The following is a 15515-nucleotide window of genomic DNA, read 5'->3' on the forward strand; positions in this document are numbered from 1 at the left end:
CCACGTGCGACAATATTTCCCTCTTGTTTTCTAGAGTAAGCACATTTCTGGCCCTCCTGGTGCCATACACAAGATAGCTAGGACAAAATACAGCTGTAATAATGCTAAAAGGAAGGCGAAGAGCACGGCTCCTAGTGGCCAACTGGTACACTAAAGTGTACACCAAGTTTGATTCAGCCTTCTGCCATATCCGAATGGCTGTTCGGATGTTTCAGTAATCTTAGAATTTTGCCCTTTCCCAGGACCTGTTCGGATATTGGCGAGGTTCAGATAATGACAGGCCAGATATGCGAGGAATCACTGTATACAGTGGCACCTCGGGATACAAACAACTCAAAACTCAAACAGTTATGTAAGTGTATTTATGTAAGTGCTTTTGTAAGTATATTTTTGGGGGTCTGAAATGGATTAATCTAATTTACATTATTCCTTATGGGAACAAATTCATTCGGTATCGGCACTCAAACAGCCTTCTGGAACAAATTAAGTTCGTATCCTGAGGTACCACTGTATTGTAATAAACAGAATAGAGGAAATCAACTCTAATACGCATATTATTTAGTATGCATACTGGTCAGAGAGCCTGTGTTAAGTCCAAGTCGTTGGTAAACGAGTACGTCGCTAAACGAGGAGATGCTGTATTATGTTGTAACCGACAAAATGCCTGCCTTATTGTGAACTGAGACCAATAAAGGATTTGCAACAGATCATCCAAATTTGCCAGCATTTCCACAGGACCCTGTGGTGAATAAAAACAAATACACGTACAGCTAATAAAATTTTTTATTGTGTATGTTATACCACCTTGAAACATACACAGGATATCTCAAAATCTCATATCTGTTGTATATCTGATGCTTCAATACTAAGGCCAAAATTACAGAATACATTTCTACTTATACTCAAATAACCCAAATATAAGAGAGAGAAGCTTATGACGACATTTACAAGTTACAATAGCACACAACATTGAGAGAGTCAGTATATACAGGGTGTCCACAAAAATACTCCCTGATTTCAAACAGGCATAACATGTAACTTTGTTGTAATAATCTTTCACAGTTAGTAGCTTCAGATGCAGGATTTCATTTAGTTTCATGTGGTATAGGGTAGCATTCAAGGCCCTCAATGTGCGCCCCTCTGGTTGCTCTGCAGCATATCTGGAGTTATCGTGTGAACTGCTTCAGTAATCAAAATTTTCAGCTCCTCCAGGGTTACAGGTAGTGGTGGTACGTAAACTGCTCTTCATGTGCCCCCAAAGAAAGAAGTCACAAACAGTTAGGTCCAATGACCTCTGCATATGGCCTGCAAGGTCACTTGACCTAACTCTTTGTGACTTCTTTCTTAGGGGGTACATGAAGAGCACAGTTTACATACCACCACTACCTGCAACCCTGGAGGAGCTGAAAATTTTGATCACTGAAGCAGTTCACACGATAACTCCAGATATGCTGCAGAGCGTCTGGACCGAACTAGACTATCGCATCGATGTTTGTTGAGCAACCAGAGGGGCGCACATTGGGTGCTTTTAATGCTACCCTATACCACATGAAACTGAATGAAATCCTGCATCTGAAGCTACTAACTGTGAAAGATTTATTACAACAAAGTTACATGTTATACCTGTTTGAAATCTGGGAGTGTTTATGTGGACACCTGATAGGCAAGGGGAACAGGGATGGGACAAAGCGAGGAATAAAGAAGAAGTGGAGAAGTAGTGGTAGAAGTAATGCTGAAAGTGGTAGCAGAAACTAGGGGAAGTTATTTTAGTGGCACAAGAGACAGAAAGGGGAGACTGGTAGCAGTAGTAATGGAGTCGTAGTAGTAGAAGTAAAAGTGGAGTAAGTCTAAGGACAAGAAAAAGGAGTACTGCAGGAGAGCTAATGGCCTACAAGAGGTAGGACCAAAAATATGAGGAAAAAACTGAAAGAGAGAACACACCTAGGTAGGAGAAAGGAAGACAAAAAATAGGAAAGGAGAATTATTATTATTATAATAAAAAAGAAGCGCTAAGCCACAAGGGCTATACAGCGCTGCAGGGTAGGGAAGGAAGCAAGGGAATTGGATGGCAGAAGGGAGGGGGGGATGTTCAGCAGGTTACAGAAAACAGCGGGGCAGGGGATAGTACGGGGGTAGAGGGTAGCAAGAGATTGAAGTAGAAAGGGCTGAAGGTATCAGAATTTGTGAAGTAAGTCAGTTGTTGTCAAAAAGTCAATGAGAGAGTCCGGATGAAAGGTGGGTCCATCAGCGAGAAGGGAAGGTAAAGAGAGAGCAGCAGAGCGAAGACGACGACAGAGGTAAATTCTGCGTGCTCGTTGATAAAGTGGGCAGTCCAACAGAATGTGGCTGACTGATAATGGAGCTTGGCAATTCTCACAGAGAGGAGCAAGACGCCTCTCCATGAGATATCCATGAGTAAGACGAGTATGGCCAATGCGAAGACGGGAGAGAGTAGTCTCCCAACCTCGACACTGGTGATAAGAAGACGGCCAGTAACCTATACTCGGTTTAATAGATTGAAGTTTGTTGCCGAGCATAGTAGACCAACGTTGTTGCCAACGGGTGTGAAGGTGGGAAGATATTGCAGTAAAATAGTCCGTAAATGGAATACCTCTATAAGAAACTGGTAGGTCATGTACTGCTGACCGCGCAGCAGTGTCTGCCTGTTCATTGCCCTGTACGTCAACATGACCAGGGACCCAACAAAAAACAATATCTTTATGCTTGGTAAAGATGCGGCGTAGCCAAAGTTGGATACGGAGGACTAAGGGGTGAGGTGTATCAAATTTTTGTATAGCCTGTAAAGCACTAAGGGAGTCTGAGACAACCACAAATGATGACACAGGCATAGATGCAATACGGATAAGTGCTGTCAGGATGGCATATAATTCAGCAGTAAAAATACTAGCCGAAGATAGTAAATGCCCTTGTACGACGCTGTCCGGAAACACTGCTGCGAATCCTACGCCGTCAGAAGACTTAGAGCCATCTGTGTACACAGCAATGGCATGAGAATGAGAGTGAAAGTGGTCAAGAAAAAGAGAGCGGGAAGCAACCGTAGACAGTTGGGCTTTCGAGCAAGGGAGGGAGAAAGAACAGACTCGAACAGCTGGAACTTCCCAGGGGGGTAGGGAAAAGTGAGATGCTACATGTACATAGAAAGGTGGTAGTTGAAGAGAAGACAAGAGCAAATGAAGGCGAAGAGAGAAGGGACGGAGTAAACAGGGGCGGCAAACAAATAAAGAATGTCTACTAATATCAGTGACCATTCTATAAATGGAAGGATTGCGGAGATCATGAGAGCGTACATAGTAGCGCAGGCAATGGGCATCACGGCGATCGGATAAGGATGGAACGTTCGCTTCTGCATAGAGGCTCTCGACAGGGAAAGAGCGAAAAGCACCAAGGCATAAACGTAATCCTTGGTGATGAATGGGGTTAAGGCTAGAGAGAGTAGCAGGAGATGCCGCTGAATAGATCTGGTCACCATAATCAAGTTTCGATAAAATAAGGGTGGAATGTAGGCGAAGGAGGGTTCGACGATCAGCTCCCCATGAAAGATGAGCAAGGGTTTTAACCCTTTGACTGTTTCAGGCCCCTCTCTGAAACTGTCATTCTATGTCGCCAAATATTCAAAAAAAAAAAAAAAATTTTTTTTCTTATGAAAATGTTAAGATTATTTTTCTGAGTGTTTTAGTCCAAAAAAAAAAATTTTTGCCATCGGTACTTACCGAGATATAGAGCCGTGAAGTTTGCAGAAAATGAGCCGCGTATGGCAACAGCGGCGACTGCCGCTCACCCGGTAAACTTTAGTTTACTTGTAATTGAAGGTTTTTTGTTTTTTTCACTATTTTATTTTTTCACATAACTTATGTGGCCTATGAGACCAAAGTAAGGAGCAATGTATATATATACACTCGTTGTATACAACACAATAAGCACACAAACATAATTATCAATATATTGTTTACAAAACTTGTTTACAAAAACAAACAAACAATCCTCCTCCTCCTCCTTCTCATCCTCCTTCTCCTCCTCCTCCTTCTCCTCCTCCTCCTTCTCCTTCTCCTCCTTCTCCTCCTCCTCCTTCTCCTCCTCCTCCTTCTCCTCCTCCTCCTTCTCCTCCTCCTTCTCCTCCTCCTCCTCCTCCTTCTCCTCCTCCTTCTCCTTCTCCTTCTCCTTCTCCTCCTCCTCCTCCTCCTCCTCCTCCTCCTCCTCCTTGTCTTGTGTGCGAGTGTGTGGCTTATAATTGTTTTGAGTCAGAAGTCGGCAGCTGTCAAAGTGACATATTGTCTCATTAGTCACTACCCCTACCGCCTGTCAAAACAATGGGGTCGGATGCTGCTTCCCCTCCTCCATTCTATCTAATTATCTTTCTCCCTCATTCTATATCTTTCAATCTGTCTCTCTTTCTATCTGTCTGCCTATCTCTGTCTCACAGGTACACATAAATACAAGTATACATAGTGTAAATTACCTAGGATAACCCAAGAAATCCAGACAAAGTGCTATACTCTGCTTGAAGATGTGAGTAAACGTGATGACACAGTCTTGTGGCTCTCTCTGAGACAGAGAGCTAGATGGACAGACAGGGAGCTTGACAGACAGACAAATAGACAGACAGACAAATGTTTGTGTACCAGCAAAAACAAAGGGAGGGCGATGGTCATGTAATATTACCCTCCTTTACGCTCATCAAAGTCAGCTCTTATCAGATGTTATCTCCCCTTATCTTGTCACTGTCATGGGGTGGACTTTTTTTTTTCTTGCTTCAAGGGAACAATATTATTACATCTTCTTCTTCCTCCTCCTCCTCCTCCTCCTCTTCTCCTCCTCCTCCTCCTCCTCCTCCTCCTCCTCTTCCTTCCCTCCTCCTCCTCCTCCTCCTCCTCCTCTTCCTCCCCTCCTCCTCCTCCATTGCTTTTGGTCTCAAACTCCTCCAAATCATGAAATTGATCTTCACTGACACTTCCATCTGTGTTAGAGCATCACTTGGGAAGAGAAGAGTCCCAGATTTGCTGGGGAATCACATATTTCTTACCGCTAGACATGCTGAAAAAGGACAACTGAAATGGCATTCCCACAATGCACCACTGGCTCCCCGATTTTTTTTATATGGTGCACACTGACAATGGAGACCCATTCTCTCACATGTGGGCCTACCAGCTTTCTCCTGCTTGATTTGAAGCTGCTAGAATTTATGCGTATAAATACGTCAGAAACATTGGCTCGTAAGACGTATTTATACGTCGGAAACAGTCAAAGGGTTAAGAAGGTTCAGCCGGCTGTGACAAGTTGCCTTCGGAGAGGTAATGTGAGGTTTCCAGGATAACCTACGATCAAAGAGGAGGCCCAGAAACTTGACTGTATCACGTTCAGGGATACGGGAGCCATAGAGGTACAAAGGATGATCGGAGATGACAGAGCGTCTAGTGAAAGTGATTTGGTGGGTTTTAGTGCTGGAAAATTTAAACCCACGTGTGGTGGCCCAATTGGAAACACGGTCAACTGCATGTTGGAGAGAAACTGTAATGAGGTGACAGTCAGCGCCTGCACAGGCAATAGCGAAGTCATCAACATAGAGTGATGACCAAATATTTGATGGAAGACTAGAGGCCAAATCATTAATAGCAAGGAGAAAAAGTGTTGTGCTCAGAACACATCCCTGGGGGACACCTTCAGCTTGGATAAAGTCCGGGGAGAGCACATTATTAACCCGAACACGGAAATGCCTGTCAGTTAAAAAGTTCTTAAGGAAGGATGGTAGATTGCCTCGAAGGCCTAAGGAGTGGGCTTGGGCTAAAATATTATACCTCCAAGTTGTGTCATATGCCTTCTCAAGGTCAAAAAATATGGCAATAACTGAGTGGTTATTCGCAAAGGCATTACGAACATACGTATCCAAGCGTAGTAAGGGGTCTATGGTAGAACGTCCCTTACGAAAGCCATATTGACGAGTGGAGAGACTGTTGTGTGTCTCTAAATACCACACTAAACGTCTATTTACTAGGCGTTCCATTACTTTGCAAACTGCACTGGTAAGAGCAATGGGACGATAGTGGGAGGTTTCATGTCCCGTAGTGCCTGGTTTGCGGAAAGGGAGAACAATGGCGGATTTCCACAGCTGTGGAAGAACTCCTTGTGACCAAATAAGATTGTAAAGGCGTAATAGGACTGCAAGGGCTGACTGATGTAAATGTTGTAGCATACGAATATGAATGTCGTCGGGCCCAGCTGCCGATGATCGACAAGCTGAGAGTGTTGCCTCCAGTTCTTGAAGTGTAAAAGGCACATTATACTGTTCTTCTCTGAGAGAAGAAAAGTCCAAGGGTGCTAACTCTCTGGCAGACTTTGAGGAAAGAAATGAGGGGCATAGATGCAGTCCCTGAGAAATACGGACCAGATGATTGCCAATTTCATTGGCAACATCTAGTGGGTTTGCTATATCAACACCGGCAACCCGCAGAACAGGAGCCGGGTCAGGAGAATATTTACCACTCAGTTTTCGTACTTTTTTCCAGACTGCACTCATAGAAGAAGCAGAGGTGATGGTGGAGACATAATCTCGCCAGCAAGTGCGTTTAGCATCACGGATGACACGGCGAGCGATCGCACGCTTCTGTTTAAAATCAAGGAGTCGCTCTGTGGTTCTATTGTACCGGTACCTGCCCCATGCAGCGCGTTTCAAACGTACTGCACGAGCACAAGCAGGAGACCACCAAGGCACGCATTTCTGAGAATGCCTGCCCAAAGTTTGGGGTATAGAATGAGAAGCTGCGGTGAAAACGGAGGACGAGAAGAGGTGTAAAAGCTCATCGATGGAGGACGAAGAAGGAACCTCTTTAAAAACAGTTAGGTTTGAGTAAAGGTTCCAATTTGCCCGATTAAATTGCCAGCGTGGGGTGCGAAGAGGTGGTGAATATGAAGGGGAAGTAAGAATGATTGGGAAATGATCACTGTCATGTAAGTCCGGGAGAACAGACCAAGTGAAGTCTAATGTGGCGGAGGAAGAGCAGACTGAGAGATCGATGCAAGAGAGAGTATGAGTCCGAGGATCAAAATGGGTGTGAGTACCTGTATTTAAAACATGGAGGGGGTGGGTGGCAAGAAAGGCCTCTAACTGAATTCCACGGGAATCACAGTGAGACCCCCCCAGAGGAAATGGTGGGCATTAAAATCACCAAGTAACAGAATCGGTGGCGGTAATGACGAAACAAGGAAGGCAAAATCCGGAATAGATAATGCCCGAGAAGGAGAGAGATATAAAGAACAGAGCGTATACCACCTATGTAAGTGGATACGGGCTGCTGTGTAATGCAGCGAAGTATGAACAAATAGCTGATGGTACGGAATATCAGTGCGGAGAAGAAGGGCACTTTCATTAAAGGTCCCATCAGGAAAAGGATCTGACGAATACAATAAATTATAGCCTGAGATGTGAGAAATAACAGCAGAGTGTAATTTTGGTTCCTGTAAGCAAACACCAACAGGGGCAAACTGGGAGAGTAACATCTGAAGCTCACCCCGATTACCCCTGAGGCCGCGTATATTCCACTGTAAATAGGCCATGATTGGCAATGATAAAGATACTTGAAATCCGCAGGTAAGGGTTCCTACGGACTAGAAGGGTTAGAAAAGTCCACATGCGGAGGCAGTGGAAAACGTTCAAGCAGCGAAGGAACGGTGCGCTGTGAAGAAAGGAGTTGCGCAGATGGAGCAGAGGAGAGAAAAAGAGCGGAAGGTGGATCAGTGTCCATTGATGGTTTGGTCTCTGCAATATATTCAGAGATTGCTTCAAGTGTTTCGGAATTCAGAGATGTCGTATGGGAGACAATATTGGGAATGGTAGGGGGAGGATGAGTAAAGATTGGAACTGTATTGGACTGTACCAAGGTAGGGGGGGGCGAAAGGGTGGAGGGAACTGGAGAAGCATGGCAGGGGACAGAAGAGGCAGGAACCTGGGAGGTGGCAGAAGAGGAAGAAACTTGGGAGGGAACAGGGGAGGAAGGTACAGTACAAGGAGGAGGGTGAACCTCTACACTTGTAACTGAGCCAGTGAGAGGGGAAGAACCAGGGACAGAGACAGGGAGGGTAAAATGAGGAGGTGGAAGATGGGTAGGAGGTGTTAACGGACCTTTTTTTGACTTTTGAGAAGTAGAGGGACGATTGGGAGGAGGTGTCGTACGAGGTCTCGTCGATACTGAGGCTTGTGAGAGAGAACTTGAAGAAGCGAGATTAGACTGAGGCGTTGAAGTAGGGACGTCTGAGCCGAGGACAGCAAAAGGATTAGATACAGGAGTGATTATGGGAGAGGTAACCACAGAGGTGGGTGTAGAAGATGGGATACCAGAAGTGGGGGGACGTTTTGAAACACGGGAATAAGAAACACGTGGGAGTCTCCCTTGGAGGCGGAGATGAGAAACTGCCATGGCATAAGGGAGACCTTCTGTCTCTTTGAGGTAACGGATTTCCCGCTCGTTTAAATAGACCTGACAACGGCGAGAGTACGAAGGGTGAGCCTCATGACAGTTAAGGCAAGAGGGAGATCGATTGCAAGACGTATTAGAATGGTCATCGGCACCACAGACTGGGCATTCGGCGATAGATCTGCAATATTTCGCTGGATGGCCAAATCGCCAGCAATTTCTACACTGTTGTGGTGTAGGGATCACCTTTCGAACTTGTAACCGATGTCCTGCTATATAAACTGAGGATGGGAGTTCTCGGCTGTCAAAAGTTAAACGAGCCACATTGCTAGGGTATCGTCTCCGCCCACAGGCAGGAAGAACGTAAGTGTCTACCTTGAGGATTGGGAGATCTTGGAGTTCCAGCTGTTCTAGAATGTCAGTGCCACATGTCTGGAAATTTTGTTGAACTATGGTATGGGGCAGAATGACGGTACCACTACAAGAATTGAGGGAATGATGTTTTTCAAGAGTGACAGGAACAGTATCGATATGGGAAAGACGAGAGAGCTCATGAGCCTGGGTAGCATTCTGTACGGTAATGATGCGCGTACCGCTCTTAAGAGCATGAAAAGAAATATCTTTACCAACATGGCATAGGAGTGCCTTGCCAATACTATGGTCAGAAAGATAGGCAGTAGAGGAAGTTGGTCGTAAAGTGAAGAATTTAGTCCATTGTTCAGTCTGAAACTGAGCGTGGAAAGGTAGTGAAGGACGTGTCGATCGTTTCTGAGAAGAACGAGAAGGTGGAGAAGTATCATCAGCAGGTAATTGTTGTTGGCGTTTAGGCGTGGGACCAGAGTTGGTCCGACGTGGAACGGGTCGGCGATTTGAAAATTGCTGCACCGTAGAGGGAGAGGCCGGAAGCATAGTCAGAGGAGAGCGAAGGTCCGATAAATCGAAGGAGTCAGTCGAGGCCTCAGTACCTGAAGCGGGTGAGGAAACAGCACCGGCAATAGGTACAGAGGCATGAGGAATGTCTGAAGAGTGGTCCAAAGACGAGGCGGGGTCAGAACGGGGTGCGGTATCAAGAAGGGGCCCGGGGGTACCAGGTTCATGGACTAGGGCTGCCACGGTTAGGTTACTTCTTTCTTTTTGTTTTTAAGAAAAAAAAGAAAGAAGAAAAGAAAATAAAAAAAGAATAAAAAAAGGGGGGACCGGGGAGGGATAGTTCCTAGGAGGAATGAAAGGGCCAGAAATCTCCCTTCGCGCCCAAGAGGACCTCAGCACCGCAAGTAGCGCAGATGCAGCATGGAACCCGTGCCATACCCTACCCATCATGCTAGTAAACTAACAATCCGGGATAGCAACCTCACATCTGCCGAGCTACCTCGGTGGACAAAAGAGAGGGCGGCCGGATATCCGCCACAAAGCATACCTCCTTCGGCCACCACCCCCGGAATCCGAAAGGTGGCTTCCAGAGATACACTCGTCGCCCGAAAGACACCCAAAGCTACTCCGGGATACCGGAGAGGGATCGGGACATCCCCAGGCGATCCAGATTCCACGGCAAACTACGCCACCGCTAAGAACCTCAACGGAATGGGATGGACCCCGGTATCCTTTCCCCTACCTAGGAACTAGCGTGCCTGTGGGAGAAATCCCAAAGGACAAAAAGAGGAAGGGCAAAAGGGAGGGGTGGGGAGGAGGAGGAGGAAAGGAAAAAGGGGAGGATGGGATAGGGGAGGGGAGATTGGGGGGTAATTAGGTTCGGTCTGAGGAAGAAGACCGATAGGTCTAATTCCTCAGACCAAGAGCCTCTTTACCATGCCAAGGAGCCCCCCTTGAAGAGGAGGAAAGGAGAAAAGGTGCAGAATATTTGTGTATTGTTCATCACGGTATTGTGCCTTTTTGCTCTTTACATTTCTACTTTGTACTTTTTTTTTATTTTGCTAGCAGGGAATTTTTCTATATAGAGTGGACCCTCGTTTTTTGTAGGCATCGGAAATTGTAATTTTCAATAATACTAGTAACGTTTTTTCGTCAAAATATTGACTCGCGAATCGTCATGACTCATAAATAGTTGTTCATCCCAGACGCGTACACACAGCCCTGAGTGACCCCACACTCCATTCACAGCCAGTGTGCCATTATTTATCAGCGAGTAAGGACGCTCCCAAACGTTCATACGATACATTTCGTATTCCATTTGTTTTACTGCTTGCAACTACTAAATAAGCCACCATGGCCCCCAAAAAAGCACCTAGTGCCAGACCATTGGTAAAGAAAGTGAGAAACACAATAGAATTCAAAGTGGAGGAGGAAGAGAGAGGGGAGAATGTACCTTCTTCAGTGATTCTACAATATGTATGATACTAAAGCAGCACGAGTCGATAAAGGCTCTAGGCCAGCCAGCGATGAAGTGTAGCATTAACAGTGTAGCAAGTAAGTTAGGCGATTAATCGAAATAAAAAGGACAGCACAAACCTAACTCTCAAGTGTTGTTAGAGTTATATAGGGCTACTGACAACACTGCAGCCTCCACCACCACTATGTATGGCTTATGCTCTTGGTGAGCCTTATATACCCAACACCACCACCACTCGTAACATATGTAATGACATTTTTTATTCATTCTAGAGTATATGTCATGTTTCTATGTTATTAATATTGTTTATTATGTCATATTAGATGAATTGTGATAGATAAATAAGCCGTAGAGTTGATATTAGTGTCATATTGAAGGACTATCTTGGCCTGCCTCCAAACACACCCCTGCCGCCGCCACAATTCCTAACATACGTAATGACATATTTTATTCATACACCAACAAGAGTCTTCAATAAAAGTAAGTGTGATATTATTGTTTTCTGTGTATGTAAATCTATATTTCATGTAAAAAATATTTTTTTTATTAATACCTTTGGTCTGAAACGGATTAATTGGATTTACATTATTCAAATTGTCAATTTTGCCATTAGTCACACTCTCTGGAACGTATCAATTACGAAAAACTAGAGCCCACTGTACTGAACTGTAGACTTCCTTAATTTTATATAAAAATCTAAAAGTTAATGTCCTTATTTCATTCATTCATTCTACTTTAATGATTTTTTTAATGTTGCAGTAATTCTGAATATATGACACAAATGGTGATAATAACTAAGCCAATAATCCTTAGGTCATCCAGAGGAGGGAGGATGGTTCTGTTGAATTTCTTCGTGAATGGGCCGACTATAAGTATGGGTTTGGAAACTTGGCTGGCGAATTTTGGCTAGGGAATGAGAATATTTACTTACTCACAAACCAACGTGTAAGATGTGAATTTTACTGTATATAAAATTCCAGACAGTTGTGTCAATACTGTATAATGATATAAAATATTTATTAATATTATACATACAAACATTATTTATTGGTCTGAACTAATTTAAAATACCAGTGTAGATAAATTAGTCAAAATACTGTATATTTTCATACACAGGTATCAAAATTACGAGTGGATCTGGCAGATTTTGACCAACAAAGTGGATATGCAGTGTACTCTGCTTTTGCAATAGGCTCAGAACTGGAAGGGTACTCACTCAAAATGCTTGGACAATACAGTGGAGATGCAGGTATGATAAGACAAAAGCTTTAACAAGATTCTGTGAAATCTTCTACAGCATATACATTTTTTCAATCCTTTTCATGATTTTCATTTGCGGTTATGTCTCCTCTTTTCCTCATATCAACCAATGTGGCCATTTTCAGCTACCTTGGGTAGTTTTTTTTCATAGCTCTGAAAGCCATATTTATCTTTCATCTACGTGTTGTAAATTCTAACTATAGTCTTATATAGAGTACTGAATGTTGTAAACAGTATTTTATAGCATTTCACCATCCACATATCCGAAAGCTATTTTTATGTTTACCAAGGTTGAACGAGTGGTTACAAATGAAATTTATAAAATAATTTTGTGACAATCTAGGGACTGTCTTCATCTGAGACTTTCAATATTATATCCCACAGTATAAATTCTTTGTGTGGCCTGTATTTCCTGTTAGCCAATTCCCTCTTGTGGCACTTTTTATTAAATTCCATTAAATATTTGCCATTCGATTTTCTTGCATTTATGCACACACATGCACGCACATATGCACACACGTGCACGCACACACACACAGTAGGGACACCACGTGCGTGAGTCGCAACATTTAGTGCTCCGTGAATATAAGTGTTTTTGAGGGCTACCCAAGGGTACTGCAAGGGTCATTAGGTGTGTCAGGGTAATGAACAATCCTTGAAGCAATTTACAAGTTGCCCTGAGCCACACAAGTGTGGGGAGAGCCACAATTCTATAAGTGAATTAGAGTGGTACCTGGTGGGCACAAATCAGAGTAGGAGGCCTAGTGTGTCAGGCGACGTTGCCAAATGTGTACTCAAGAAAGATAATAGAGTGAAATAAATGTGTGACCAGTGAAAGAAATACAGTGTATGTTATACTATATATCGACAAGAAATGGAAGTGGATATACGCCAGGACATCACATCAAGTTGGACAATCTACAGGCTGCATCGCAAGTATTCACCTATGCGTGGTTTGCGGGGAGTCAGGTGAGAGTTCCATTTTACTGCCAAGCTGTTTGTGAACAGTCCAACTCTCCTAGTATGATAAAGAATAGGATAACAAGTACTCAATAACAAATAGCAATTAGTAACTTACAGTAGAACAGGGCAAGCAGACAGGTGTTTATTAGGCTAGGAAAAAGTATAAGCATAGAGGACATAACCTAGTAGGTGGGTGTGGGTCAGATCAGATAGAGCACTGTAGACCAGGTAGGTGTGGGTCAAGTCAGGAGGGTGTGGGGCAAGCCAGGTAGGGAAGCACTGCAAACTCCACATACACACTCATACACCACAACACAATCCCACCTTCTACTTTTCACACACTTAATATATCCACATATAGTTCCACACACACACACACAGGGCAGGGCGAGACGTATGGGTAAGTTTCCTTACACCCGTTGCCTCTGTTCACCTAGCAGTAAATAGGTACCTGGTGTTAGTCAACTGTTGTGGGTCGCATCCTGGGGGATGGTCACTGCTACAATATCTGAGAGACTCAAACTCCCTCTCCCTCTCCCATTCTCTCTCCCGCTTTGCTTCTCCCTCCTCCTTTCTCCCCATATTCCCCCCTCATTCCCCATCCCCACCCCTATCTCATTTTGCCACTGTCTTCAGCTTTCTCCTCTCCTTCCTTCCCTCCCTCCCTCAGCCCCCCACACACATGGACAAACACACCACAAAACAAACACACATAATTACATAAGTTTTTCATTCGGTGGCAACCAAAACAAAAAAAAATGGGTTGCCAGAGAGCAGGAAGGAAAACCAGGGGACTGGAGGACGAGTCTGCGAAGGAAGACTGGGCACCGGAGCTCATGAAACGGGAACAGGAGTGGGGAAAGAAGCTAGAAGAGCATAGCATGAGAGTGGAGGAGAGGATAGATGCTGAAAGCAAGAATTGGGAGATGAAAGTCACAGCAGCAGAGAGTAAGATACAGAGATTAGAAGAGGAACTGAAAAATCTGAAATAGCCTAAAGAACTGAAGAACAATTTGGAAATGACATCAGAGACTGCTACCTTGGTCACAAACAAGGGGACTGTAGGGAATGAAGAAGTGAAACGGTATGCAGAGGCCCTATCAGACCATTGCAGAGCCTGAGAAAGAGAGAGAATTACATCAGGAGCAATCGAGGGGACTGTAGAAAATGAAAGATCTAAGCTATATGTGGAGGCCCTAACAGACCACAGCAGACCCCAGGGAAAGCTGAGAAGGCCACTGGGCCCAGGGACAACAGATAGTGAAGAAACTAAAGACAGGAAAGCTGCAATGGAGCCAACTACATCAAATCTGGGATACCTAGGGCTATGCAGTGGGAGAATGAAAGAAAGAGGTCAGTCTGTTTATGGGCTCCAGGAAGTTGAAGGGGCAGGACTCCAAGAATTCAGAACAGGGGAGTACACCAACAAGTGCTGGATGAGGTACACATAACCGAGGAGAAGGTGAAGAAGCTGTTATGTGAATTTGATACCTCAAAGTTGGTGGGACCAGACAACATCTCTCCATGGGTCCTCAGAGAGGGAGCAGAGATGCTGTGTGCCATTAACAAAGATCTTCAATACATCCATTGAAACTGGGCAACTACCTGAGGTATGGAAGATGGCAAATGTAGTCCCAATTTTTAAAAAAGCACAGGCATGAGGCATTAAACTACAGAACTGTGTCACTAATGTGTATAGTATACAAAGTCATGGAGATCATCATCAGGAGAGTGGTGGAGCACCTGGAAAAAAACAAGCGTATAATCGACAACGAGTACAGTTTCAAGGAAGGAAAATCCTGTGTCACAAACCTACTGGAGTTTTATGACAAGGTGACAGAAGTAAGACAAGAGAGAGAGGGGTGGATAGACTGCATTTTCTAGGACTGCAAGAAGGCTTTCAACACAGTTCCTCACAAGAGGATAATGCAAAAGCTAGAGGATCAGGCACACATAACAGGAAAGGCAATGCAATGGATCAGAGAATATCTGACAGGGAGTTAACAATGAGTCATGGTATGTGACGAGGTGTCAGAGTGGGTGCCTATGACAAGCGGGATTCCACAGGGGTCAGTCCTAGGACCTGTGCTGTTTTTGGTACATGAATGACATAACAGAAGGGATAGACTCAGAAGTGTCCTTGTTTGCAGAGGATGTGAAGTTAATGAGGAGAATCAAATCAGTCGAGGATCAGGCAGCACTACAAAGAGACCTGGACAGGCTACAAGCCTGGTCCAGCAACTGGCTTCTTGAATTTAATCCTGCCAAATGCACAGTCACAAAGATCAGGGAAGGGCAAAGAAGACCACAGACAGAGTATAGTCTAGGTGGCCAAAGAGCATAATAGCGAGCACATCTCCTGAGGTGAACATCAAACAGATAACTTCTGCAGCATACGGGTGTCTAGCAAACCTAAGGATAGCATTCCAGTACCTCAGTAAGGAATCGTTCAAGATTCTGTATACCATATACGTCAGGCCCATACTGGAGTATGCAGCATCAGTTTGGAATCCACACCT

At 44.4% G+C, this 15515-nt stretch overlaps 1 protein-coding gene across 1 annotated transcript in view; it reads left to right on the plus strand.

Moving 5' to 3' along the window:
- Positions 1–15515, plus strand: part of LOC128685571 (angiopoietin-related protein 2) — a 107657-nt gene that overhangs the window by 55862 nt on the left and 36280 nt on the right. Inside the window, exons 8-9 of the mRNA XM_070088114.1 lie at positions 11587–11718; positions 11890–12022. Coding sequence (XP_069944215.1) covers positions 11587–11718; positions 11890–12022 — 265 coding nt within the window. The remainder of the gene's footprint in view (positions 1–11586; positions 11719–11889; positions 12023–15515) is intronic.

Source organism: Cherax quadricarinatus, chromosome 23 (genome assembly GCF_038502225.1).
Source record: "Cherax quadricarinatus isolate ZL_2023a chromosome 23, ASM3850222v1, whole genome shotgun sequence".
Taxonomy (NCBI): Eukaryota; Metazoa; Arthropoda; class Malacostraca; order Decapoda; family Parastacidae; genus Cherax; species Cherax quadricarinatus.